The sequence below is a fragment of the Drosophila miranda genome, chromosome 3, assembly GCF_003369915.1.
Source record: "Drosophila miranda strain MSH22 chromosome 3, D.miranda_PacBio2.1, whole genome shotgun sequence".
Lineage (NCBI taxonomy): Eukaryota > Metazoa > Arthropoda > Insecta > Diptera > Drosophilidae > Drosophila > Drosophila miranda.
The window spans coordinates 8,042,261-8,068,310 of NC_046676.1; the positions used below are offsets into that span (position 1 = coordinate 8,042,261).

The following is a 26,050-nucleotide window of genomic DNA, read 5'->3' on the forward strand; positions in this document are numbered from 1 at the left end:
ATAAGCACTAATTAATGATTGGGTCAACTGTGGGGCTTAGTTGTGGCTTATCGATCGCTTAAATAAATAAAATTTCTATGCAATTCAGTTTCGAAAGTTGAACAACTTAATGGTATATTATTATTTTTTCAATGAATAATAATAATGGGGAAAGCACTCATTGAACAGCATACGAGTACTCACTACCGCAGTGCACACAGACACACCTCTTCGGTCCGGCATCGCATTTGCATTTTGGGACCAATCGAACCACCACATAAAATAGCATACTTTTTGGGGCACGGCACTGCGCTCGGGGACGTGCAAAATAATATTATTTTTTGTTTGTTGGCATGCATACTCGTACTCGTACTCGTACTGTATATTCGAAACCAGCATATTTCTTTTGTTATTGCACTTTCACATTAGCTGTTGCATACCCGTATCATAATCATAGCTTGACATTTGAATAAAATCTATTTCCACCGCTATACGAACTTGACGAGGTTTGGCATTGCTTTGATATTAATTCAAATTTATTTATTTGCATACATGTAGATGATGAGTCTGGCGAGAAGGCCGTATCAGTATTACTCAGTGGCGAGGAATCGGAATTGATATTCATCGACCATGGATACACCGAAATGACTGTGAGTATATCCACTCAACCTCCAAATCCACCTCAACCCTTTCAATCCAGTCCAGTCCAGTCCAGACCGGTCCCCTCCTCACTCCTCAGTTCTCTATCCACCCATCCGTCCACTCTATTCGTGACATTTCATAATGTCATTAACATGCACAGCCATGGAGTAACCCTCACAGCGATACAAACAGCTACAGCTACACACAGATACATACAGATACAGCACTCTCTAAATATTATATACATACATATAAAGCTTTTAACTCAACCTCACTCAATGTCATTTCGGTGTCATCTCGTTTCACAGCCGGATGAGTGCTTGACCAACTATGATCCTCATGGCTACTGCGTCATATACTCGGCTGCAGACCGTAGCAGCTTCACCGTGGCGGAGCAGGTGCTCCAGGTGCTCTGGACCAATCAGAACATTGCCCAGAAAGCAGTCATATTGGTGTCGAACAAATCGGACCTGGCCAGGAGTCGACTGGTTACATCTGAAGGTAGGTGACATCATGCGAGTACACATATATGTATGTATACATATGGAAGCGTGTTAAGGTGGAGAAACCGAAACCCGGAGATTTATCTCTTCATTAACACTTGAAAGCGCGCTCGATTGCGTTTGTTAAAAATAGATATCGATTTAGTCAGTGCGTGGGTCCATGGGTCCATGGGATACGAGACACAGCCAGTGGAGGTGGCAACAGTTGGACAGCTTAAAAGTTTGCCCACGCGGAAGTCAACAGGCAGCGGGTCCACCTACCCAAACACCCAGCAGCGATTTAAGTGGGGAAAGCCCCTCGTTTGAAGGTCGCTCCGCTCCGCTCCGTTTCGTTCCGTTTTGTGTGCTGAAGCACTTGTGGCACTTGACTTTTATATCGGATTCCCTAAAGAGAATTCCCAGCAAGGTAACGCAGCTCGGGCTCTTTCATCTAAGTAATTCAATATTTTCTGTTAAATTACATTTGTTATTATGAAAATGGGTTGCAGTGCGTTCGGGTGTGTCCTGGAAGGGGTTCGCGGCGGGCTAATGGCGGGGAAATTGTTTCAGCGCAAAATTGATTACATTTCGTCCCGTGTGGCATGTGTTGGTCTCAGGCTGGGGTTTAGGGTCTAGGGTTTGGGGTCTGGGGTAACCGCTTGTTTAAGGCACATAAGCCTATTGTTGTAAATAAGGAGACACCACCCAGGACCTCCCCAACCATTTGTCTCCCCCAAGTGGGTGGCCACCTAATACGGCGCCCTAATTTCATAAAGTATTTATAGAATTTTGTATGCCCCCAGCAATCCTCGCAATAAAACGTACGCTGTGGACAAGAATGTCCGGATAAAAGATATTTTCATAAATCTATATATTGTCACAATGATTGGAAAAATGAGATGTGGCGGTGGGGTGAGGCGGTAGCCAACAGAAAGTCTGCAGTGAGTCATGTTTGATTGGCATTCCATGGCATTCAAATGTTTGAAATTTGTATGCGTTTCACGCGAATTCCATTTGCACCTTTTCGGCAGCTGGCATATTTAATGATGTCTGCCTCATTTTAGTGCCACTCCAATGATTCAATTTGAGTAAATATTGGACGCAATGTTGTGCCTTTTGTTGGCTTTTAATTAGAAAGCAACCCCAACCCCAAGCCCAACTCCAGCCCAACCCCATTCGATGCCCCGAATCCGTTTTGTGTGCGCATTCGAGCTTAAATCTTTAAAGTGTTTTTGGTTTGACGAGGAAATCCCGCAGCGGAACGGAAGACCATCCTATCAAAATCTAATAAAACCCACATATAACAATATACATATATATTCACATATATATTGGACAACTTTCGTCACATCGTTAATAAAAATGTGAGCTTGTCATAAAATTTGCAGCAGGAGGGTCGCACATGATGTACCTCCATTTGGAGCGAACTTTGATGCTTCAGATTTTACGAGTTGTGTGCACAGAAGGTCCACAGGCGTGACTGGGCAGGGAGCCCCGTCCACATGTGTTTAGATATAAATCCGTGTCCAAGTTCCGCTTTTATGACCACCAACTCAGAGTTAACTAAGCGAAGCCATTTGATTTGATTAACTGGGTAATGTTTAATGGGTGATGGGTGATGCCGCCTGAGCTTGGCTGTGATTCCTTGGCCATAATTTCCACGCATTTTCACTTAACCTCTCACTCTCCTTCGACCACTTGCAGAGGGAAAGGCCATGGCCACAGCCTACGATTGTAAATTCATCGAGACTTCGGTGGGCATCAATCACAACGTGGACGAGCTGCTGGTGGGACTGCTCTCGCAGATACGCCTCAAGCTGGAGAACCCCGAGAAGTCCAGGTGGGTCATTCGTGGCTCTATACTCAATTTTCATCTTACTAATGTTGCTGTCATTCCTCAGAGATCTGTTCCGGAAGCGTTCGATTAGAAAGTCGAAGCGTCGCGCCTGCTCACCGCTGAACGCTGGCTGCCTGAATGCCAACAGCCCGCTGGGACCGCTGGGCGGGCCTCTGGGCGAGGCCCCCGGCACGCCACCAGGAAGCTCCCAAAGCAGGTGAGTCCACGGGATATTCAGAGCTTTGGAACCACACTAATCGGCCTGTCTCTTCTATTGCAGTCCCCGTAAATATCGCGGCTCCCGAACCTCCACCAGCCTGAAGGTCAAAGGACTGTTGGGACGTGTCTGGACCAGGGATTCCAAGTCCAAGAGCTGCGAGAATCTGCATGTGCTCTAAGCAATTGGAGGATGCCCCTCCATTGCATAATGTGCTTTTTTTTCCAGAAAGAACCAAAGAACGCAACACTAAACCGAATCCCGAGGATTTCCTATAGAGTATAAGAGGGCGCTGAGCCTCCCAAAAAATTGCCTAAGTTACAGACTCGATGACTCATTTGTACATATTGTATAATTTTAGTTAAATCGTATTCTTTACTCTAGTCATTTCTACATTAAATCCTGTATATAGTTTGCTTAAATATAAAAACCCTATTTATAATTTCTTATGCGTTTCGTTTCTCTTTCTATTGAGCCCGAGTTGGGATCAATTTCTGAATCGATTTACTTTGATTTACGTGGCTTGATTTATTTTAATTGAGAGAATTTAAAAACGCAACCCAATGGAAACCAAATCAAAAGCAATAATTTTGTAATTTTTGAAAAGTTAAATTTTACTCCCAATAGGGGATTGAGGTAGAAGATACATAGTTTTATGACGAAATTGTACTGATTTTTTGAAGGTTTGGCACTTGTTCCGAATGGAATGCCGAATGGAATTTATTGTTAATTATATATGTATGTATGTGTAATGGTAATTTAATTTTTTTTTTTAAATTACAAAATATAAATATGAATATGATTGTTATTTGAAAACTCTAGATGTAATGTTCAACACATAACAAAAACAGAAAAACAAACAAAAAAATATCCAAACAAAACATGAATATTTACTACACATTGTGCAATTTTTGCTTACATAGAATTAGAAACACTTTGCCATAATTCTTATCCATTTTTTTTTTGACACGCCAACAAACTATTTTTGTTGCAGAAGCCCATCGTGCACTGACAGCCGGCACGTCCCTAGGTTTCTCATATGTATGTATTAGTCGGGACCATTTCAAAATTAAACGAAAACAAAAACAACTATTAAATAATCAGAGAAACACTAGAGGCACACACAGAGTAATAGTTGCTGCGGGTTATACATTAGTTTTACATGCGGTTTATTATGCATAAGAGTCCACAAGAAAATTGAGAACACAGCGGACGCTTTTTTTTGTCTCTGGATTTTGAGAATTTTAACTCTGAATGTACCCTATTTAAACGCGTTGGAAAGACACAGTCAATCCATTAGCCGTCGTGCAATATACATAACATATGTAGATGTCTATTAAATGTCTTATAAATACGAGTATATGGAGATTAAAAAATCCACAAACTATTGCAGCACAATGGAATTTAAAGGAATGGTGTACTATCAAAATATCAATTGGCGAATGGCCCAAGTTGTATAGTCGAAAGCAAAGCACATACCAGAAACATACTTATAGGTACTATATGTGTATGTATGTACATACATACGTGCATACCTAAATTTAATACGCAAAATCTTAGAGGAAATATTTAGATGTAATTTGAATTATTGTCCAGAAATTTGAATATCCCGCTCAATACCAAAGAATGAATTCGAGCCGTAAACTAGAAGGTCGTGTAGCAGATGACACTCGATTTGAACGGACCGTACTTGGAAAGTGCAGAGAGGTGTTAATGAAAATGAGTCGGATACATATACCATTTTACTCGTAACAACCTTATTTATGTGTAATGAGTGTATAATAAATGTGTAAACTTTCAATTTAATCGTTGAAGTGTTTTATTCGTTGATAGAATATCGTAGAGTTGAGCATTTAACAAAATTCAAAATCGGCTAACAGCGACGGTTGTTGGAACACAGCCCTTTACAACACTTTTTTCAGAGTTCATGTAAATACCAACAGATGGCGCTGAAGAATTTTGAATATGTGCATCAATGTGTTGATTTCAATCAATTAAAAATTCATTTTTAAAGGTATGTTAAAAAATATAGGGTCTTGAAACTTCCATAAGCAGGATTTGAAAGAAGCTCGAGAAAAGAGCAGCACTGTCCCTCAACATGGCAACAACATCATCAATATTCCGCATACCCTGGATATAGAAAAGGATATTATAGAATAGAGAAAATGTTCGTGGGATACTTCAATGAATGCAGAAAGTAGTCAGTCTCTGGTTTGAAGCTATTTCAATGAAATTTCGCAGTTTATGGTCTTCTTACAGAGACCAAGAATAGGTATCGAAATAAATATATAGAAAAAAAATCATAAGCATGAATATGTACCAAACATTTCAATTTGGTAACATTTGGTAATGTTTAAAATCAGCTTGGAAACCATAATAATAATAAGTAATAATTAAAGGAAATAGGTTATAAAGGTAGGCTATAAAACATGATAAAGGTACCACCGATTGATAAGCAACAAGTGTTCAAGTAGCATAGCTTGTAGAAAATTGATTCGGCAAGTGAATAAAACTATGTGTTCAGGACTAAAAGTTTTAGCTATGGAGAAATATTTAACCGAATATCAAAATCAATGAATATGATCATAGACAGAAAATATTAGCCCATTGCCGACTATTGGGTATTTTAGTACCCTCCACGAAAATTATGAATCTCGAAGAGATTCGTGGTCTTTTTTGTTAAGTAAAGATGAATGAAGGATGGATCTACAAGAAGAATTATTATTATTATTAGTATTTTTTTTTTTGCGGCTTAATTAAAGTTGTTATCCTGTTTAAAAAGGCGTTTTAAGTGGGCTAAGTTCGTTTTTTCATCGGTATATTTACGGTATATTTTGAATCGGTAATGGCAAGGCTGACAAAATTTAAATCCTTGTCGCTCACATTCAAAAAATTTATATTTGGCGCGCACCACTCGTATCAAGTCGATAGTATCGATAACCGAACTTGAATCGGGTAAAGACCTTTTTTACCCGGTTGACAACAATGAGGAACATTTACTTGTAAGCCGTGTTTTAGTCAAAATACAATATTTACAAGCACTTTAAAGTTGTTAAAAATGTAGAAAATGTTTTCATCGATGGGATAAAGCTAAGTGGGCAAAGCTGAGAACTCTATACAGCTTGTAATATTCGACGGAAGATCAAAAACGAGGAATATGTAAAATATTTACGGTATATTCTTTTAATGAGACGGTATATTTCGGTATATTTCTGAGGGTCATACTGTAGAAACTGGTTTTCGCCGCGCTCCCATGTGGTGTTTTTTAGTGCTAAATGGTATTTTTGTCAATTTCATCAATCTATTAATTTAATTTTCAATGTTGTATAAAAATCCAATAAATGCAAGTATTTCGAATAGGCCAATCATGTATAGAATTGATTCATCAATCGTATAAAATTGAGTGGTCATGGCTAAATTTTCCATATAGATAGTATTATTTAACGGAAAAAAGAATATGAGGAATTGGTCGTTTTTTGAATCGAATTTGAATTCGCCGCAGTTTTGCTTTTGCAACAATGAGTCTCATTCCATACACAAATGTTGCTAATTTACCAGCAACACTGCAACTGTTTTTTTGTTGAACTATTTTGTTTAAACCTTGTTTAGTCAAAATACAATAAAAGCAAGGACTAAAAACTGGCCAGTTAAGTAGAAAATTGATTCATTAATCGTATTAAATTATGTGGGCATAGATAAAGGCCCGGTTGACAACATTTAAATCCTTGTCGCTCACATTCAAAAAAGTTAGATTTGGCGCACACCACTCGGTATATTTTGAAAATGAGACCGTATATTTCGGTGCTGTTCTGAGGGACATACTATAAAAACTGGCTTTCGCCGCGCTCTCATGTGGTGTTTTTTAGTGCTAAATGGTATTTTTGTCAATTATTAATTTAATTTTCAATGTTATATAGAAATCCAATAAAAGCAAGTATTTCGAATAGGCCAATCATGTATAGACTTGATTCATCAATCGTACAAAATTGAGTGGGCATGGCTAAATGTTCTATATAGATAGTATTATTCAACGGAACAAAGAATATGAGGAATTGGTCGTTTTTTTTTAATTCGCCGCAGTTCGCCGCAGTTCGCTTTAGCAACAATGAGTCTCATTCCATACACAAACATGTTGCTAATGCACACATACCCTGGGGGAAATGAATGTTATAGAATTGTGAATACGTTTGTCTTCCAAGGCTCAGTAGGTATCAGGATCGACATAAATTTATACAAGATACTAATAATGTTCTCGAATATGTCTAAAAAATATCAATTTGAGAAAAGGTCTTAATAAATTACGTTAGATCTTCATATAAAATTAACAAAATAGGGTGCACAAAGGCCTATACACGCATCATGTCTTCAAATACCAGCAACATTGCGACTGATTTTTTTGTTGAACTAATTTATTTAAGCTATGTTTTAGTCAAAATACAATAAAAGCAAGGATTAAAAACTATCCAATCTTGTAGAAAATTGATTCATTAATCGTATAAAATTATGTGGGCATGGCTAAATATTCTATATAGCTGGTAATATTCGACGGAATATCAAAATCGAGGAATATGTAAAATGAACTTGAATTCGTCAGTATATTTACGGCATATTTTAGAAATGAGACGGTATATTTCGGTATATTTCCGAGGGTCGGACGGTATATTTTAACTAATGTACGTGGCTTGCAACAACAAATTCCAAAATTAACAAAAACCGTGCTAAAATTTTATATATTTCAATACAAAAAGGCCGAAGAAACCGCCGGTGAGGAACTACATGAATTGTAAGTGGGAGCTTGCGGGACGGGACCCAGCATCGTCATCTATTTGTTTCTGTCGCATCTTCTTCATTTGCCTGCAAAAACAACAAAGACAAAACATCCTTTCACTTTTCTTTTCTCCTGAGCACACGACATTATTGTAGGTGTGTGCGTGTGAGTGGTTTCAGGTGATAATTCAGCTGATTTCTTGTGCGTTACGTTACTCAATGGCAGCAGCCGCCGCTTTTTACCGTCCCTCCCGTATCGTCCCGCCAGAATAAGTTCGCAATTTGCAAAGGAAAACAAAAAATGGCGCAAGACAACAAATGTTGTGTTTGTTTCGTTTGTCAAGTTTGTCATATGTATGTACATGTACATGAAGTACATGTATGATATGTATGAATTCATTTCATTGTTTGCCGCTAAAAATAAACGATTTTAGAATCTGTTGTTTGGTGTCAACCATAAAATATGCGCACTTTCATCTGTGTTTCGTTATGTAAAAATAGAAAGATCAGCTGTTGAACAACAAAGACAGTTGTATATTCCCTGGCGACTACGATTTCCAACGAAATTCGCATGCTTTTCGATAGGGAGCTAGTATTTCATCATCCTGGGCTTCAGATTTCCCCAAACCGCTCTTCAAATTGCATCAGCCCATGCGCTGGGGTATAAATGCAGGGGCCGTCGCTTCTTTGCGTTTACTTCGCAATCGAGATGCAAGCAAGCTGCACGCGTAACCAGACACTGCATTTACTCATCCAGATGGGCGTAGGATAGGTCAGGCTCGGGGTCGAGCTCAGACTAGTAATTCTCATCTGACCAGCCGCATGTGCTTCTTCCACTTTTTCCCATTGCAGAATCAATCAAACATCACGCATCAGCATCATCCCGCACTCACGCAGACACATCTGAGAGGAAATGATTCCAAGCATACAGTAGACCGTGATCCTAACACTAGACAGCAACCAATGCATAGCAATAGTATGAATAACATACAGAGCGTCCCGCCTACCCCCATGGCTGGTGCGGGCGTGGGCGTGGGCATTAAGACGGCCCGGAGCAACATCTTCAACGTGGATGGTTTGCCGCAGCAGATGGCCAGCCTGACCATCGACTACTCCAGCATTCGAGGCAAGGATGTGCTGGTGGAGCCGAATGAGGGTCAAATGGAGCTGCTCCAGAAGCGGCTCCTTGATCGCATAGCGGTCAATTGTGGGGAGACCATCTACGAGATTGGCGTTGGCGAGGGTGAGTCATATTTCCGGTTCAATGGCCCGTACATGTGACTCCCTGTTCCGACTCCTCCGCAGATGGCAGCGATAAGGGTCTGAATCCGGAGCAATTCGATGCCTCCGTGAGCACGTTGCATCTGCTGGCAGCCAACATTGATGCCGACGTGGTCAAGCTGCGTGAGCGGCGGGCAGAAAAGGGACAGACGGCGCAGTTCCTCATACGGAAGCACATCGAGACGACTGATTTCATGGAGATACGGTAAGCAGAACGAGTAACCATTGGCGACTATTCCGAATCTAACATTCGAATCTTCCAGAGTGGCCGTTGTGGGTAATGTGGACGCTGGCAAGTCCACCCTGCTGGGCGTGCTCACCCATGGGGAGCTGGACAATGGACGCGGTCATGCGCGCCAGCGACTCTTTCGGCACAAGCACGAAATTGAGAGCGGACGCACCAGCTCCGTGGGCAACGACATACTGGGCTTCGATGGGGTGGGCAACGTGGTCAACAAGCCGGACCATGGACACCTGGACTGGGTCAAAATCTGCGAGAACTCTGCCAAGGTCATCACCTTCATCGATCTGGCAGGGCACGAGCGCTACCTTAAAACCACAGTCTTCGGCATGACTGGACATGCTCCAGACTTCGGGATGTTGATGGTGAGACTTCTACCCCTGCCTGGCACTCTATGGAACCGCCCATTAATCCCCCCTCGTTTCAGATCGGGGCTAATGCTGGCATCATTGGAATGACCAAAGAGCACTTAGGCTTGGCCCTGGCCCTGGCCGTGCCCGTCTTCGTGGTGGTCACTAAGATCGACATGTGTCCTGCCAACGTGTTACTAGACAACATGAAGATGCTATTTAAGATGCTCAAGTCACAGGGGTGCCGCAAGGTGCCCGTGGTGGTGCGCACCCAGGACGACGTCGTCCTTAGTGCCACGAACTTCGTCAGCGAGCGTCTGTGCCCCATTTTCCAGGTGTCCAATGTGACCGGAGACAACCTGGAGCTGTTGAAAAAGTTCCTTAATCTGCTGAGCACGCGGATGGCCGGCTCCGAGAGTCTACCAGCCGAGTTCCAGATCGACGATGTCTACTCTGTGCCAGGCGTCGGCACGGTAGTCTCGGGAACTTGCCTCCAAGGCACCATCAAGTTGAACGACGGTCTCATGCTTGGCCCTGATGCAGTGGGGGCCTTTGTGCCGATCACTATCAAGAGCATACACCGGAAGAGGATGAACGTGGCACGCGTGCGCTGTGGTCAGACGGCAAGCTTCGCCCTGAAGAAGATTAAGCGGGCCTACCTGAGGAAGGGGATGGTAATGGTGTCGCCGGAATTGAAGCCCCAGGCCTGCTGGGAGTTCGAGGGAGAGATTCTGGTGCTCCATCACCCCACCACCATTTCAGCCAGATACCAGGCGATGGTCCATTGCGGCAGCATACGCCAGACGGCATCCATCATACATATGTCGCGGGACTGCCTCCGCACGGGCGACAAGGCCCAAGTGAAGTTCCGCTTCATCAAGCAGCCGGAGTACATACGACCCGGTCAGCGTCTGGTATTCCGCGAGGGACGCACCAAGGCAGTGGGTAACATCCTGCGACCCATGCCCCACGCAGCCGCTTCTCCTTACCGCCCCAAGCCTGCCAAGATGCAATCCCGATCTCAGAACGGCGGAAGCAATGGCACCAACAATCGACTGCAGGGCCAGGGAAGCTCCTCCGGAGCTAGTTGCAGCAAGGACTGTGGCGAGGAGAAGCTGAATGGCGACAAGCGCGAGGGCGGCAGCCGTCGAGGCGGCAAGCGGAAACGAAACAATCGCTCGCCACTGCCCGGGACGAATCAATCCAACGGCTCTGCAGCCCTAACGCTACCGCTTCCCGGCGGTGAGGCACCGTCCTCGGCTGCCTCCACGGCGTGCCCGGAGTGAGAACCGTTTCCTTTGTTCTTTCTAGTTCTGTAAGCAAATGTATTTGAAAAACTCTGCCAAAGTCCGGCGACCCAATCAGTTAAAAAGTTGAAAAGATAGAAACTATTTTGCTACTGGAATCCAAAAAACAGACATTTGGCCTGTAATGAATTGGACCGTTTTCCGTTCTCGTCCACTCCACTGTCAAATGAGTTGACAAATCGAATTTGTTCTTCTGTTCCTAGACTTAAGATTCACCGATTTCACTGCACATTGAATTTATTATTTTTGACTATAAATATAAGTTACTTAACGGAGAAGTTAATGGACATTAAACAAGTGATTTCACAACTTAGATCGGCTGCTTTATTGATTTCTCCATCTCTTCGGAGTTTACTGAAAGGTTCCTAGAGTATGTCTGACTATAATTTTGCTTTCCCCGTTTCTGTTTACAGATGCCAACGTCGCCAGATGTTTAATCTTTCCTGTTTTTCAGATCCTTCTTCACACCCTCCAGCTCCTGTTTTACATTGTTCTTGAACATACTGACGAACGACCTGAAATGCACAAAGGATTATCAGACTATAGTCGCTGTCTTGGGGGTCTGTCCTGCTGCTGTACTCACTTGAACCGCTCCGGCGTCATCTCGTGCAGCCCCTGCTCCCTGGCCAGGCTCTTGGTCCGGAACATGAGGGAGACGACCAGCTGTGCAGCCCGACGCATGGGATAGCTGTCTGCCATGCGCTGGATAAGCTGCTCATTGTTGGCCAGATACCGCATCAGTAGTCGCAGTACCATCGCGCGTGCTCCTGTGCCGTGCCCCTAGAATTCCGTGTCCTTGTACTTGCGTATGAGCTGCTGCTTCAGCTTAAGTTGATTCCGCAGCAGTTCGAGACGTTGCAACTGCTCGTCTTTGTTGTAGTCGATGCCGGGGAGCTGCCTTATTTGCTCGCGCGCGGACTCGAAACGCTTCTGCAGTTCAAAGATCTGCAAAGTTTAATATATTGAGTTACATCTATACTTTATCTCTGGGCTACGCTCTTCCCACCTTGTGGTTGCAGTCCTGGGACTCGCGCAGCTTCACAGCGTTTTCAAGTGGATCCTTTTCCACGCTGAAAGAGATAAAAGCATGTATGTATTATGTAAGAGATTCGAGTGAATTGCGCCTTTCGGAAATATGTATGTACATATCCAATACATGTAAGTATTCAAACGATTGACATTTCGAACATTGCCACCGCGGACACCGCAGAACCTACCAGCGCACCACGTCGTAGATGATCGGCAGAATCTCGATGTCCAGTTGGTCGACCGTCAGCTGGCACTGGGTGCCGATGCCGTTGGAGGTCTGCGTCTCCTGCGATATAGTCGGCTCGAAGGGCGAGTTGGAGGTTTGCACGAGTCCGTCGGCTGTAAGATTGGGTTTTCTGTCCTCGATTTGATTGTTTGGCGACAATTCCATTATAAAAGAAGAAAATTTCAATGCCAGCGTCGTCTCGTATAATCGAACTTAGCCCACTTAAGCCCCCTCTATTTAAACAGTTCAACGACTTGACGTAAATGCGGAAAATATTTAGATGGCGGAAAATAAAATTACATGGATGCATTATTTGTGGTGTGTAAAGGTAACTTATTAATTAATATTATAACCAGCTTTCGGCTATTTCAATTTTTGCGAAAAACGAACTACGCGGGTGACTCTATTGCGATTTGTTATCTATCCGATGCATCCCTGGAATGAACTAGAAGTAGAACCAATTCTCTATTGAAGTATAGTATTCCGCTGTTTTGCTTAAATACAAAATATGTTACTTATTAGACGGTTTTACTGTAGCTCTCAGCGAATAAGTCATATAGCCAAGTCAAATAAGCGAGGCGACTCACTCGGTGTTCGGGTAAATGCCCTGATTCTAAGTTTCAACTGGTTACATAGTCATAACAGTCTTATCAATGGCAGGGCTGGATAAAAAACATTCGCCGGTTGAAGAACAACACATTTCTGGACATTGATGATGGATCGTCGAGCAGCAGATTCCAAGTCGTTGTGCCACGCAATCCAGAAACACAAAACCTAACACCGGGCAGCGTCATCTCGGCTGTGGGACAGATCCAAGTGGCACCTAACGGAAACTTTGAGCTGCATGCAGATCGCGTGGAATCACTGGGTAAATCTTGTGACTGTTTAAGCCTGTTGCGCTTATCAAACCTTTTTCTTTTCGGAAAGCCGAAGGACACCTGCAGGATGGCTATCCTTTCACCCCCAAGCAGAAACACGCACCGGAATATGTTCGAGAGCATCTGCATCTCCGCTCCCGTGTCGACTACGTAGCCGCCCAGATGCGAATCAGACACAAGGCTCAGAAAGCCATACATGACTACATGGATGAGCTGGATTTTGTGCAAATCAACACTCCTCTGATGACCACCAACGATTGTGAGGGTGCCGGTGAGGTTTTCCGCGTACAGCCTGACTCGGAGGAACTGCTTAAGCAAATGGCCCGGCCCAATGTACCAGCAGAACAAAGCTATTTCGACAGCAAGGTCTTTCTTTCCGTCTCGGGACAACTGCATCTGGAGGCCATGACCTATGGCCTGGGCAACACGTATTGTCTAGCCCCCGCCTTTCGAGCCGAGAACTCCAAGTCGCCATTGCATTTAGCCGAGTTCTATATGTTTGAAGCCGAGCTGGCGCATTTGGATGAGCTGGAGAAGCTAGCGAAATTTATTGAGCAGATGCTTAAGTCCATTACAAATCGCGTACTGGAGACGAGCTCAGAGGACTTGCACTTCTGCCAGCGCAATGCCAATGCTAGCTCGGATCTGCCTTGGCTGACTGTTCCATGGACGATCATGAGCTACGATGATGCTCTCCACGTGCTCCTGGCCAACAAGGAGAGCCTAAAGACGCCCATCAGCTTGGACGAGGGCTTTACCAAGGACCAGGAACTTTTTCTTGTGTCCCACTGCGGCACTCCCGTCTTCGTTGTAGATTGGCCCACCCAGCAAAAGCCTTTTTACATGAAAATCACTCGCAATAATCCGGATCGTGTCCACGCCCTAGACCTGCTGATGCCAGCTGTGGGGGAATTGTGTGGTGGCAGCTTGCGTGAGAGCGATGCAGCCACTTTGAGCTCCCATCCACAGTTTCCCAAGGACTTGTCGTGGTATGTGGACCTGCGAAAATACGGAGGGATCCCTACGGGCGGCTTTGGCATGGGCTTTGAGCGATATCTGCAGCTCGTGACGGGTGTTAAGAACATACGGGATGTGATACCATTTCCCCGATATCCACACAGCTGCAAAATGTGATTAATGTGAATGAAAAATATGTACTTTTTATTGTTGACAACTATATAAACTTGCATTACTTTGGGGGATGGCTTGGATCGCAACTGTCGTCGATCCAGATCAGTGATCGGCACGCACACATTCACGTGCTGCAACGGAACATTTTATTGGTGCCAACCACTGTACCAGTGCGCGTGTACGAGAGCGGCAGCATTGCACTTTCCTATTCACATAAGATAGAGCCTTGCCGATCGCTGATCCAGATCATTGTGTGGGAACATAATTGCTTTATGTTTTATATAATTACCGATTATTCTTGGAAAGACTCTTAAATTGTGAAGGCTTCGGTTTATGTCGCTGTGCCTTCTTTGATCAGAGGTAGAAACTCAATTGGATTTCAATTACAACTGTCCCAGCATTGGCTTGCGTCCCGGCCAAGCCTCCTTGGCGTATTTCTTCTTCTGTGGTCCCAGACCATCGCCCTCGCCACTCGAATCGTGTGGATCCTCAGCATGGCGACGCACTTTAACAAAACAGAATATTATTTGAGGAGGAACTTTAAGAGGAAAACTTTTAAAATCACTCACCTCCTGCATTGGCAACGGCCAACTTTTGAGCCAAAGTGGAAGTAGGTTCCACCTCCTCTTCAAAAACGGGCATCACCTCGGGCGCGGGATTGGGTAGAAGCAGGCCCAACTTGGAGCTAATGCTTAGAGGAGAAATGGGTTCTAGATCGCTCTTGCCGTGAACCTCTGGGAGTCCCTGATATAGTGAGTTCGTGGGTGACTGCGGAGACGTTTGCAAAGCTGCCAAGTCTCGGTGCTGATGATGTTTATTTTCTGCCAGGCTCTGCTGAAACATCTGTTGCACACTGGCTGCATTGGCAGCCGCCAAGCTGCTGTGCCCTGAATGGATGCCCATGTGATTGAGATCGTACCGAGACCGCTTGGCCGGCACCACTGTGGTCTGCACAAGATTACGGAAGCGTCCCACATTGGGGTCTACATCCTCTGGATTGATGACGATCTCCTCGTCATTAAACGTGACATTACGACACCGCCGCCCCTGTTTCAATGCGTTCTGCTTGCGCATGTTGGTGTCATCGTCAATGCCCAGCATTGAAATACGCCTGTTATGGGCCGTGTTGTACTCGGTTAGATTCTAAAAGGGAAGGTCCAGTGATCGGCTTCGCTTACATGCTGATATGACTTTAAACTCACATCCAATTCAGTTTGGCTTTCGGGTAGACCCAGCAAGGCTCCATCACCGGTCTCGCTGATGGGCAGATCCTCCATGATGTTGGTGTGCTGTCCGGCAGACGGTCGCTCGCGGAGGATGTAGTTCCTTGTCGAAGCCCCGAAATGAAATTGGCTATTAATCTGAAGCTGTGTCGGCTTGTGAGCCTCCAGTCTAAGGGTCCCAATGAACGTTCCATGAGCTGGGAAAGACCATTAATGTGTTATTCCGCACAATATTGAAGAGTTGCACACTTACTGGAACCCAAGTCCACGAGGTATGTAATGTTGAGGTGCTTGTGGTACACAAAGGCCGCGTGCACGCGGGAGCACGACGCGTGGTCGATGCAAAAGTCATTCATTTGACTGTTCCGACCAAATAAATAGCATTTTTTATCATCAACCATCAGTTTTTGAACTAGTTTTTCATCCTTGAGAACATCCAAGTGGAGCCCCGTCGGCGGTTTTCCAGCCCTAAAATGTGTGTGTTTGTGTGTATTTGATGTGTTCAGACTATGTTGCGTTTAATTACTGACCAACTGGGTATGTCGTAGCTGTTAGCCATGCGTTTAACTTATGTTGAACAGATGATAAAGAATTGATTAAGATTTGTTTATTTTTATGCACAATCCTGAAACAGTGTGCACACACTTGCGGCCGCAAAAAGCATAAAGTTTTCGGTATTTTTTGTATATTTTTTAAATGAGACGGTATATTTTGGTATATTTCTCGTCGGACGGTATATTTTAACGATAAATCCGCGGTCACACTGGTCAGACCGTATATCAATTAAACGAAAACAAACAAGCGAACCGTTTTTTTTGCATTGCGCTTCTATAGATAATAACGGGGCTGCGAGTTTTTAATCCAATTAATAAACTGTGTTTGTGAAATTAAATGCTGGAAGGTGTGTGCCTAAGCTACAAGCTGCAAGTGGCGGCCCTGGACGTGCTGTAAAATCCAAAACCGGATCTCCGTGAACTCATCTTTGTGACGTCGTCTATTATTGTAGTATTGTTGTATTAATCATAGTTAATTAGTCGCGAAAATGGTTACGACTACGGCGATCGCCGATCTGTGCATCTTTCTGCTCACCTGGAATGTTGGAACTCATTCGCCCAGAAATTTGTCGCTGACATCGCTGCTGGCCTTGAATGGAACCACCAACTGTCCGGGCAACCAGCTGCCCGATATTTACGTCATAGGCATGCAGGAGGTCAGCACCAAGCAGGTGCTGAACATCTTCCAAGACGACCCGTGGGTGCTGAAAATAGCCTCCCATCTGCAGGATCACGAGTACTTCAAGGTGGACTCGAAGCAGCTCCAGGGAATTCTGATAACGATGTTTACCCAACATAAGCACATTCCCCACATGAAGAACATCGAAACGGAGGCGACCAGAACAGGCCTAGGAGGGCTGTGGGGTAACAAGGGCGCAGTAAGCATCCGGCTCAGTCTGTACGGAACTGGAGCTGTCTTTGTGTGTTCCCATTTGGCGGCCCACGACGACAAGCTGAAGGAACGTATTGAGGACTACCACCAGATAGTGGACAACCACAAGTACCAAGCCTCGGGCTATCGTCGGATCTTTGACCACGATTTTGTCTTTTGGTTTGGTGACCTCAACTTCCGACTCTCCGGCGACAGCAGTGCATGGGACGTGAGGACCGCCGCAGAGGGTATGCGCTATGACGAGCTGCTCAAGCAGGACCAGTTGAACCTGCTGAGGGAGACGGGGAATGCCTTTAGCTTGCTGGAGGAGCAGGCCCCCAACTTTGCGCCCACTTTTAAGGTGATTGAAAACACAATTTAATTTCCCTTATCTGACATAACAAAATTGTATTTTCTTGTAGTTCATTGAGGGCACCAATGACTACGACCTGAAGCGGCGCCCGGCCTGGTGTGATAGGATCCTGCATCGCGTGCAGCGCAACATTTATCCGGGCGTTACTCTGAGCGCCACCCAGCTGTCTTATCAGTCGAATATGGAGTATACGCTCTCCGACCACAAGCCCGTATCTGCGACATTCAACTACAAAGTAGAGACTGCTAATCAGACCGACGAGGAGTTGCATGAAATGACCCATGCCGGCGCCTCAACCCCAGGCACACCAAATGTTAGTTTGACCTTCGCCTTTATAATGCTTGTAGCTTTGCCTTATTCTCAACTCTGCTTTCGCTTCTTTTTGTAGTTGTTTAATGCGCAGCTAGAGCAATGGTGATGCAACCATGACGTCAATTAATTGTTATATCCCTGTTAATGCTTTTAATGTCGAATCTAAGCAATATCCATTATTGAATGTGATTTCCTTACAGAAAAAGTCTGTGAAACGAATATATCAAGAGTACAATGTGAAGGAATCTCTGTAAGTCTAAGTAGCAATCACTCAATCAAGCAATATCTCAAGTGTCAAACTCCAAGTGCAATTTATATAGTATATATCTAATGAAATATTTGTTAAAATTAAAAAAAAAATTTTAATAACTATAAAGACCAACTGCTGCATATCATACCTTGTATTAGACAAAGATATTTTTCTACAAAAATTGTTAATCGAATAAAGACTTGTTTTTGACTGGCAACTGGCATCATTCGATTTGACTCATCATTCGGCTCTCAAATCTATTTAAATAAATTATATATAATACTGACAAAAACAACAGCACGCACACGCATATTTATTCAGAAATGTTTTTTGTTTGGGTTTGTTTCGTACAACATCGGCACGTTGTCTATTCTTTATTAGCTAGGGGTTCGGTTCCTTCGGTTTGAACAGTTCTTTATATTTTACATACATTTGCTTGGGAGGGGGGCCAGGCAACGTAGGGTAGTATATAATATAAGTATATAAGCCACCTTTAAATTATTATTAAAGCGCTTTGCCTTTGCCTTAAACTTAGAGCATATGTAAGGTATGGATAAAAATTTAAAATTAATATAGGTAAGATACATATGTAGTTCCCTTTTTGCACAAAAGTGGTTCATAATAATAATAAATATATATACTATATATATTTTTTTATGTAGGTGTAGGTGTATGCATATGTATATTTTTGGATGAAGCGTTTCTTGTAAATTGGGGGGTAAATGCTACAGTAAAAATTATCATAAAATTGCCTCTCCTCTCCTCTCTTTCCTTCCGTCTAGCGTTCATGTTATGAATGATGATCGATCGTCAGATGTTGTCGTCGGGATGGCACAAACAACCACCAAACAGGAAATAAACAGAATAACAAAATGAATGATTTGAAATTACGTTTGAACTACAAATGAATCTCAAATGAATATTTGTTCGTTATTTTTCCACTGATTTCCAATGTAGCGTAGTGCTTGTTGCATTTAAGGTTTCTTTCCTTCTTTCTGTTCAGTGTTTGAGTTATACTTAGTTTGCTAACGGACGTTTTGATCATTTTATTATTGAACTCTTTACTTAAATACAAACGCAATTTCGTAGTGTCACAGTACTCTTTGTTTTATAGCCATTTTCTAGGGCCATGTATGGTCCGGTCCATATTTGTGATTCGATTCGGTCAAGCGATCGCCTCGACAGCGAACCACAGAGCAGAGCCACATCGTGTGCCACAGAACATACAAACATACATAGATATCTAACTAGTTACATAGATAAGATTGTGTGTGTTTGTTTTGGGTTTCGGTTTGGGTTCGTGTGTGTACTACTCATAAGTATTAATCTCCAGTCAAGTTTCGTAAAATTTCGATTTCTATTGTAGAACACATTTTTCCTTCCCACCGCTGATATCCACTTGCTCCAGCTCCCTGGCTATCTCATGGTCGTCTTCAATGCTACAAATAATAAATTATGAGTGTCTTAAATACGAGTTTCTGACGAGTATGGCTTACGCAATTTCCTGATTATGCAGATGTTGAACCAGCTGATCCCGCTTGTCCACAATCGTAACCAGCTCTTCGAGCAGCAGTCGCTCCTTCTCCCGCTGCACCTCCGTCTTGCGCCAGTCCTCTACAGATTGAGCCGCTCGCAGTTCCTGATTAAGCATTGTAAACTTCCGCTCCAGATCTTTCTCTTGTTCGCTGGGGGCACAACCAACACACATGAGTAATCCGTGCCGGGGAAAATATAGATAGAAAACACTTACAGTATGTTCAACTGCATCTGTCGCCTGAGCAGTGCGTTCTTTTTGTTGACCAACGTGAACCACTGCGATAGCAGTTGCTCCTCCGTTTCCTCGGTTTCTGTGGGGAACGATACGTGTTAGGATTAAAATGCATGCATACACGTATGGTTTCTATAATCTCAAAAATGCTAGTTGTAGTTTAGTGTAGTCTAAGAACTAGGACTCCTTCGGCGGTTTTAAAAGCTGTTGCAGAGATTGCAGACTCTGTGATTAGTGAGAATTAGTGAGACGGTTGAAGCTTAGAGATTCCTTCGAACGAAGTTAGACACAATCGGAAGCAGGTATTTTTAAATAGGGAAAGCAAAAGACACACAAAACGAACAAACGGCAAACAACAAACAGCACAGAGCAGACAGGAAACAGCAGAAGGTACAAGGTATGAACGATGCGATGCGATGCGATGCGATGCGGATTAGGCTGCGAAAACGGCGGCAGGCGGTTGTGAGGCGGCGGTTGGGTAGTGCTGTTCTAGCGGCGCATGGCGGAAGCAGTTAGGAACTCAATGAATCTAGTGGATGGACGGGCTGGCACTTTACCGCAATGGGTGCGAGAGTGGGGCCGGCGGGAGCGCCGTTGATGGTGGCGCCGCTTGTGGCGATCCTGCTGCCGCCGAATGGAGGCCACATGTCCAGTGGCTACCATGGCCAGGGCATCATCATCGTCGCTGTACGCTGGCAGATTGTCATAGGAGGACTGCTGGGAGGACATGCCCGAGGCGGAACTGCTTAGCAGATGACTGTAGGGCACGACATGATGCACATGATGTGGTCGCGGCCGCAAGTGATGTTGATGGCTTTCATGGGTGTTGGGGCTGTTCGATGGATGATGGTCTTTATTCACATTGACAAAACAGGAATGGGAGCGGGGTCGCGGCCGTGTCTGGCCCAGGGTCTGGACCTCATCGCCCGAGATACAGGCGCTATCGCTGGAGGTTTCATCATCTCCGCTTGTTGTTCCGGTACCGTTACCGGTGCCCGTATCCATGCCCGCCCTGCATGCTGCTCTACTACCGAACAAGCTTTCATCGTCGGAATCGAGCAGCTTAATGCGAATTAAGTCACCACCACCAATACTATTTCGGATTAGCCTAAGGAACGGGTTCCCGTTCCGATTGGTTCGATTATTACTTGGATTGCCGCCCATCACAGCGCGCAGCTTAGCCTCCAGACTGCTGGCCTTCTGGTCGATGGCCTCCTGCTCCCGCTCCAGGGCCTCCAGTTCGGACTCGATGTAGGATAGCTTTTCGCCCTGCAGAAACACAGAAGACGAGAATTAAACGAACATCTCAATGTGTAGGACCATCTTTCCTTACCCTCTTCTCGTGCTTTGGTGAGATGCGGTCCACAATCGCATTGAACGATTGCAGGGGACTGCCATTGATGTTGACTCCCCCGGATAGGGCATTGCTTAATCTATGACTAGGACTGATCTTGTTTCCCCCACTGCCTGGCTCCGCCTCGTCAATTTTCTTCAGGTTCTCGAAGTAGAAATCGTCGGAGCCATTCTGAATGGGCGAGATGGTGCGCTCGGGCGAAAAGTTAAAGCGCTTGCCCTTCGTGGGGCTGGTGGGACTGTCGATAGAGCCGCCGCCGCCTCCGGTCTTGGTGCGTGTCTCCAGTATCAGGCGACGTGCCTGCTCCCGCAACCGCTGCTTTCGCTCCTCCTGCGAAAGCAAACAAAGCCGATAATTGTGTGAGAATTGATTGATTAGCTTGGCGTCGCGATGCATGCAAGAGATAGGCTGCGCTGCGGGCGGACTGTGCCTCTGGCAAAAGCTACTTACGTCGTTCGCATCGCCGCGATCGCCGCTGCCGTTGGAAAACTTTAACTTTTCCATCATAAGCTTAGCTTTTTCACTCATTGCCTTGTGGCGCGTTAAAATTCGCTATAAAACAAACCAAAGTAAAGCAAAAAAAAAACACAAAGAAACCAAATCATATTTACAGAAACGAAAAGCTTAACTACATGAAATCAATTCAAAACTGCAACATAACGAAGCACTGCAAAAGCTACAGCTACTACTCTGCTGCTGGCATCTACTTACATTGGCCGCGTGTGCATCCAGCACCGATAGGGATGCATTCTCCTTGCCCCCCACCTGCGTAGCGTTCAATGAGCTTTCATCGGCGTCCTCCACAAACTGGCTCGGGGGCGGCGGTGGCGTCAGGCATGACTGATTGGCATGCTGCGATGCGTTGATCGAGTTTTTGTCCTTTGTGGGCGACAGCACTTTGCCCAGGATATTCTTTGAGTTGTACAGAATAAGGTTCTTCACATCCTTTTTGCTCTGCGGCGACAGCTGCTGGGCTTTGTCCAACGAAAAGATGTCATCGTCGAAGGAATTCTGATGCAACAGCTGCGTCTTCAGATGCGAAAAGTTGAGGTTCTGCGACAAATTGTCCGACTTGTAGTTGCCAATAACGTAGCTCGACTCGTCCGAGGTTGTACCTGCGAGATGACACACCGTGAAATAGATTGTTTATAAGAACTTCAATAGTTTACATACCGATTTGTTCGATTTGCAGCTGCTTGCCGGTAAAGTGCGCCCGCAACTGGTGCAGATATGTCATGACAGCCAGCTTGTCCGGCACTGTCAGCAGATTCATGTCCCGCGGCTCAATGACACGGGGTATGCCCAGCGATTCGGCCGCATCGAAGGCAATGCGACAATTGCCAACCACATCGTGGGCACTCAGCTTCGTCATGTCGCTGCAACAGTGATAGAAGATTATAATGAAAGATGAACGATCTCTGTTGCATCTCAAAGAGCACTCACATCAGATCCGGGACAAAATGATGGATGATGGCACAGAATGCCATGCCGTTGCGCCAGCTGGTCGTTAGGTTTGTAACCTTTACATTTGGATAGTCTTTGGTAACTTCTTTGCACCACTCGAGCAGATCCTGGCCGGGTGTGTTCTCCTTTAGTACAATCTTTTCGACAGGCTTTAGGCTGTTCATTCCACCGGCCACTGAACTCGACTGCGATTTGACAGAATCATTAATCGTTGGGGCGGGGGCAGGGGCTACTGGCTCATAGCTCTTCTTCAGATTCAGCGGCTGCAGCTCGGCACGTTTCGCATTCGACGAGGCATCCCTGCTGCTCCTTGTGGTCTGCTCTGGTGGGGCAACTTCAGTGGCCGTGCTGTTGTTCTTAACGCTCTGCGCGGTCTCCTCCTTCTTGGGCTCAGCCGGTAGATCGACAACTGGGCGAGACTCCTCCTTCGCGTCGAAGTTTAGAGCCCTTCCCATTTTTGCTTTCGCACTCTCCTTGGCAGTGGCTGCCTTTGGATCTAGCGGTGTGGATGTGATCACCTTGGCGAATCCCTCACTGTGATTGTATCCCAGTGAGCCTGCCGGTGTCTTCTGCTGATCCGTTTGCCTGATTTCACCCGTGCCCCTGGTGGGCGTGCTCTCCACCACTGGCTGCAATCCGTTGGGCGTTTTCGAACCCTCTTCGACAGCAGCAGCAGAAGCTGCGGGCAATTCAAGCGTATGCGAAGCTTCCCTTTCGCCATCGGCTTCTAGTTCAAAATGCAATTGATTAAAGGACTCGGCCAATGGTGTGGGATCTTCAGATAACGAAGGTACTACACAGAGTAACAAACGGAAAATAAACGCAAAAGAATAACGAAATTTACATTTACATTTACACACAATTTACGCACAAGAATACGAGAGTTGCGGGGTAAATCATTCAAGATACGTGTGGAGTGGTGTGAATTGGATAGAAAGGGAAATAAACATTGTTTGAGTATGAGGAATTATTGTACAGATAGTATCTACAGCTAAGAGTTACATATATATAGTATATACTAAGTAAAGTAGAATTAACATACTTAATCTAGTCTGATCTATTTTGCGTACATTTAGAAAAACATCGAAACATCAAGAGTCTGTGCATACAAAGGATGAACGGACGGCACTTACCACTTAGCGGCGTGGCCACATCTATGCAGCCATTGAGGCTCGTTGTCATCTGCTCCAGTTGATGGGTGAAATCATATAGATTGTCCGTGATTTCGCTGAAATTCTCGAGGTCCGGTATATCCTCCAGATCGTCGAGCGGGGCCACATCACAGTTGTTATTCACCGACATCATTGAGACAACGCTCTGCATGTCCTCATCTCTGCAAAACACACATACATATGTACATTTTTACTGGATCTCTGGATCCCGGCCGGTGTCTACTCACGTTGCCTTGCCCTCTCGGAGGAAGACACAGCTGATGGTTAGTTCCAGGCTGGCTGCGGTTATCTTCTTCGAGACCGGCTTAAGACTCAATGTAAAGCTCTGCTGAGTAGATTCGATGCTTGCGTACCTTCGCATATTAATGCTGGCGCTGGCCAGCACACGTTTCTTTCCCATGGGCGTGACCTGTTACAAGATATAAGTAATGTGTGTGTTTTACCGCCCACTTCGCACTCACATCTTCGATGACGAAGGTCCAATCCTTATCCTCCAGCTCGTGAGTGCGGGGATCCTTGAACAGGGTGACGGATATGGTGTGATTGTCCGGCACTGGCCAGGATATATTGCCCACCAGGGGGTTCATCATATCCGGCTCCCATGGTAATGGTGCACTGGCTACGCGTCTCGATCTTCTTGTCCACACAATGGAGAGATTTGATGGCCGCCTTCAAAGAAGATTCAATTAATATATGGATTATCTGTTTCTGAGGAATCTGAAAGTGCTTTCAACTCGAATCTATTCTAAGAACATACGCGGTCTTATTATACATACTCGTACAATTCATGTATGTATAAATGAAATGAATAACATTTTTTGTTCCCGGAAAATGACCGTATTTATACAGATATGTGGGCCCTTGAGCTGATATGCCTGTACATATTGGTTCATATATGCAAATGATGATTAAAAAGAGCAGTCTGCATAAAGAATTTTAATATCAACAGGAAGTGGGGTCATGTACGAGTATATAAGCACACTCATATTGGTGAAGGGGTTTATGGGCCACTTGAAAACGAGAAATTCCTCATTTTCGGCTGTCCAGAAGAGCTCTGAATACTTGTATCCCAACCATAGATATACATAGATAACATCACTTACCATTTGGCGGTGGTCTCTAGGTGCAGGTCGTGGTAGGAGGCGGTGAACTGGAACTTTGCCGCTCGCTTGAAATTGCGCTGTAAACGCTTCCAGACGCTGCCCATGACGACACTTATGGTACCCTCGTGGGACCGTTTTGTTGGGATGTTGAGGGGGGTGGTGGGGGCTTCTGTATAAAAGTTATCTCCGCTTCGATTCTCGTTGTGGGTGACGTCGACTTAAGTCTCCTTAGTGCATGATGTCCTGTCATAAATCAGCTGCTACCGCTGCAGTCGACCTTAAAAGCACAGAGTGCAATAATTGATTAGAGTGTGCTTCAAACGCCAACGCCTGGCACTATGCTATGTATGATCTGGATTATATTTCTGGGTCGTTCATACAAAGAGAGTGCACTCTTCAGATACAATCCAGATTGCATGGTCATGAGATACTTGAGATTTTTGCTTTAAACAGTGAAGGATTTCGTCTCCTCTCGCTTTGTTGTCTGCAAAAATATTCAAAAAATACATACGCACACACACACACTCGACCCGAACAGAAGTACACACGGATACGCACAATTCTCCCTCCCACCCTCGGCACGCTATGTATCGTTTAGTAGTATTTGTTGTTTTGCCATTGCACTGTGTTTTTTGTGACCTTTAGTTGTCACTTTTGTCGCGTTTTTGTTGCTTTTCTTATAAATACTTTAGAGAATTACAGCTTATTGCTAGTTTTGTATTTGTATCTATTAATGGTCCTGTGTATGTGTTTGTTTGCGTGCGTCGCTTTTCAGTATATTTCACTAGCCAATCCAATATTTAGCAAAACTCTGTATCCCACATATATGAATATGTTCGTCTGTATATACACATAAATAGCACCATTATGACGTCACTCTTGTTTTGGTCTCTGAATTCTTTTCAAGGCCTTCTATGCTTTGATACGGGCAACGACACTGCTTCTTGAGGCTTCGCGAGTGTTCTTGACTTGCACGAGATCGGTCTTGTCACAGCCCAACATACATTTAATTCCTTTCCTCGAGTTTTCCGCACACAAAACAATATCCCAGGGCTGCACTACATATATTTAATTCCTGAATTCTTCGCACAACAAATCCAGGGCTACAACAATTATTCAATGAAACGTTAAGTGTAGACTGCTAGAGACACAGCTAAGTCCAATATTCAGGGCTGCAGACAAGAAAAGTGCTATCGATAGTTGAAATGGTTTAATTGATTTGCGCGCAAACAAATTGTT

The 26,050-nt window shown here is 44.6% G+C and overlaps 8 protein-coding genes across 20 annotated transcripts in view; 4 read left to right on the forward strand and 4 right to left on the reverse strand.

The window, feature by feature from the left end:
• Window positions 1-3,595, forward strand: part of LOC108159195 (LIM and SH3 domain protein Lasp) — a 57,777-nt gene extending 54,182 nt beyond the window's left edge. For all 5 annotated transcript variants that reach the window (XM_033390842.1, XM_033390843.1, XM_033390844.1 and 2 more), the window contains 5 exons: window positions 538-629; window positions 930-1,122; window positions 2,808-2,943; window positions 3,005-3,157; window positions 3,221-3,595. In XM_033390842.1, the coding sequence (XP_033246733.1) occupies window positions 538-629; window positions 930-1,122; window positions 2,808-2,943; window positions 3,005-3,157; window positions 3,221-3,338 (692 nt within the window). In that variant the 3' untranslated portion in view covers window positions 3,339-3,595. The remainder of the gene's footprint in view (window positions 1-537; window positions 630-929; window positions 1,123-2,807; window positions 2,944-3,004; window positions 3,158-3,220) is intronic.
• A 4,217-nt stretch (window positions 3,596-7,812) lies between these two features.
• LOC108159730 (GTP-binding protein 1) lies at window positions 7,813-11,416 on the forward strand. Of its 2 annotated transcripts, none has more exons than XM_017293262.2 (5): window positions 7,813-7,940; window positions 8,777-9,167; window positions 9,230-9,410; window positions 9,469-9,811; window positions 9,874-11,416. In XM_017293262.2, the coding sequence occupies exons 2-5, from the start codon at window positions 8,888-8,890 to the stop codon at window positions 11,080-11,082; spliced, it is 2,013 nt and encodes a 670-aa protein (XP_017148751.1). In that variant the 5' UTR covers window positions 7,813-7,940; window positions 8,777-8,887; the 3' UTR covers window positions 11,083-11,416. The 2 variants fall into 2 exon arrangements, with proteins under 2 accessions (XP_017148751.1, XP_033247604.1); XM_033391713.1 differs by lacking the exon at window positions 7,813-7,940 and adding an exon at window positions 8,588-8,696.
• Window positions 11,402-11,879, reverse strand: LOC117188215 (protein NCBP2AS2 homolog). Its single transcript, XM_033391715.1, has 2 exons — window positions 11,687-11,879; window positions 11,402-11,618 (listed from the first exon to the last, which is right to left on the reverse strand). The coding sequence occupies exons 1-2, from the start codon at window positions 11,857-11,859 to the stop codon at window positions 11,537-11,539; spliced, it is 255 nt and encodes an 84-aa protein (XP_033247606.1). The 5' UTR covers window positions 11,860-11,879; the 3' UTR covers window positions 11,402-11,536.
• Window positions 11,861-12,571, reverse strand: LOC108159733 (mediator of RNA polymerase II transcription subunit 9; the record flags this gene model as incomplete). Its single annotated transcript, XM_017293267.2, has 3 exons — window positions 11,861-12,048; window positions 12,110-12,173; window positions 12,321-12,571. Coding segments are annotated over 3 exons (480 nt in total), but the record flags the coding sequence as incomplete, so codon positions are not given.
• Window positions 12,572-12,798: 227 nt separating this feature from the next.
• LOC108159731 (probable asparagine--tRNA ligase, mitochondrial) lies at window positions 12,799-14,413 on the forward strand. Its single transcript, XM_017293265.2, has 3 exons — window positions 12,799-12,956; window positions 13,019-13,226; window positions 13,286-14,413. The coding sequence occupies exons 1-3, from the start codon at window positions 12,867-12,869 to the stop codon at window positions 14,368-14,370; spliced, it is 1,383 nt and encodes a 460-aa protein (XP_017148754.1). The 5' UTR covers window positions 12,799-12,866; the 3' UTR covers window positions 14,371-14,413.
• On the reverse strand, window positions 14,371-16,243 carry LOC108159732 (nuclear inhibitor of protein phosphatase 1). Its single transcript, XM_017293266.2, has 5 exons — window positions 16,121-16,243; window positions 15,844-16,058; window positions 15,570-15,787; window positions 14,937-15,510; window positions 14,371-14,872 (listed from the first exon to the last, which is right to left on the reverse strand). The coding sequence occupies exons 1-5, from the start codon at window positions 16,147-16,149 to the stop codon at window positions 14,751-14,753; spliced, it is 1,158 nt and encodes a 385-aa protein (XP_017148755.1). The 5' UTR covers window positions 16,150-16,243; the 3' UTR covers window positions 14,371-14,750.
• A 116-nt stretch (window positions 16,244-16,359) lies between these two features.
• Window positions 16,360-18,171, forward strand: LOC108159258 (phosphatidylinositol 4,5-bisphosphate 5-phosphatase A). 3 transcript variants are annotated; one of them, XM_033391714.1, is made up of 3 exons: window positions 16,360-17,376; window positions 17,438-17,701; window positions 17,901-18,171. In XM_033391714.1, the coding sequence occupies exons 1-3, from the start codon at window positions 16,633-16,635 to the stop codon at window positions 17,952-17,954; spliced, it is 1,062 nt and encodes a 353-aa protein (XP_033247605.1). In that variant the 5' UTR covers window positions 16,360-16,632; the 3' UTR covers window positions 17,955-18,171. The 3 variants fall into 3 exon arrangements, with proteins under 3 accessions (XP_033247605.1, XP_017147888.1, XP_017147887.1); XM_017292399.2 differs by having other exon boundaries at window positions 16,361-17,376; window positions 17,777-18,171; XM_017292398.2 differs by having other exon boundaries at window positions 16,361-17,376; window positions 17,438-18,171.
• A 771-nt stretch (window positions 18,172-18,942) lies between these two features.
• Window positions 18,943-25,915, reverse strand: LOC108159256 (EH domain-binding protein 1). 6 transcript variants are annotated; one of them, XM_017292392.2, is made up of 14 exons: window positions 25,816-25,914; window positions 24,812-25,088; window positions 24,170-24,377; window positions 23,936-24,117; window positions 23,670-23,869; window positions 22,516-23,260; window positions 22,246-22,448; window positions 21,784-22,187; window positions 21,523-21,624; window positions 21,052-21,402; window positions 20,867-20,987; window positions 19,701-19,797; window positions 19,447-19,635; window positions 18,943-19,389 (listed from the first exon to the last, which is right to left on the reverse strand). In XM_017292392.2, the coding sequence occupies exons 2-14, from the start codon at window positions 24,913-24,915 to the stop codon at window positions 19,308-19,310; spliced, it is 2,988 nt and encodes a 995-aa protein (XP_017147881.1). In that variant the 5' UTR covers window positions 24,916-25,088; window positions 25,816-25,914; the 3' UTR covers window positions 18,943-19,307. The 6 variants fall into 6 exon arrangements, with proteins under 6 accessions (XP_017147881.1, XP_017147880.1, XP_017147879.1 ...); XM_017292391.2 differs by having other exon boundaries at window positions 22,516-23,263; XM_017292390.2 differs by having other exon boundaries at window positions 22,516-23,329.
• Between the last annotated feature and the right edge of the window lie 135 nt (window positions 25,916-26,050).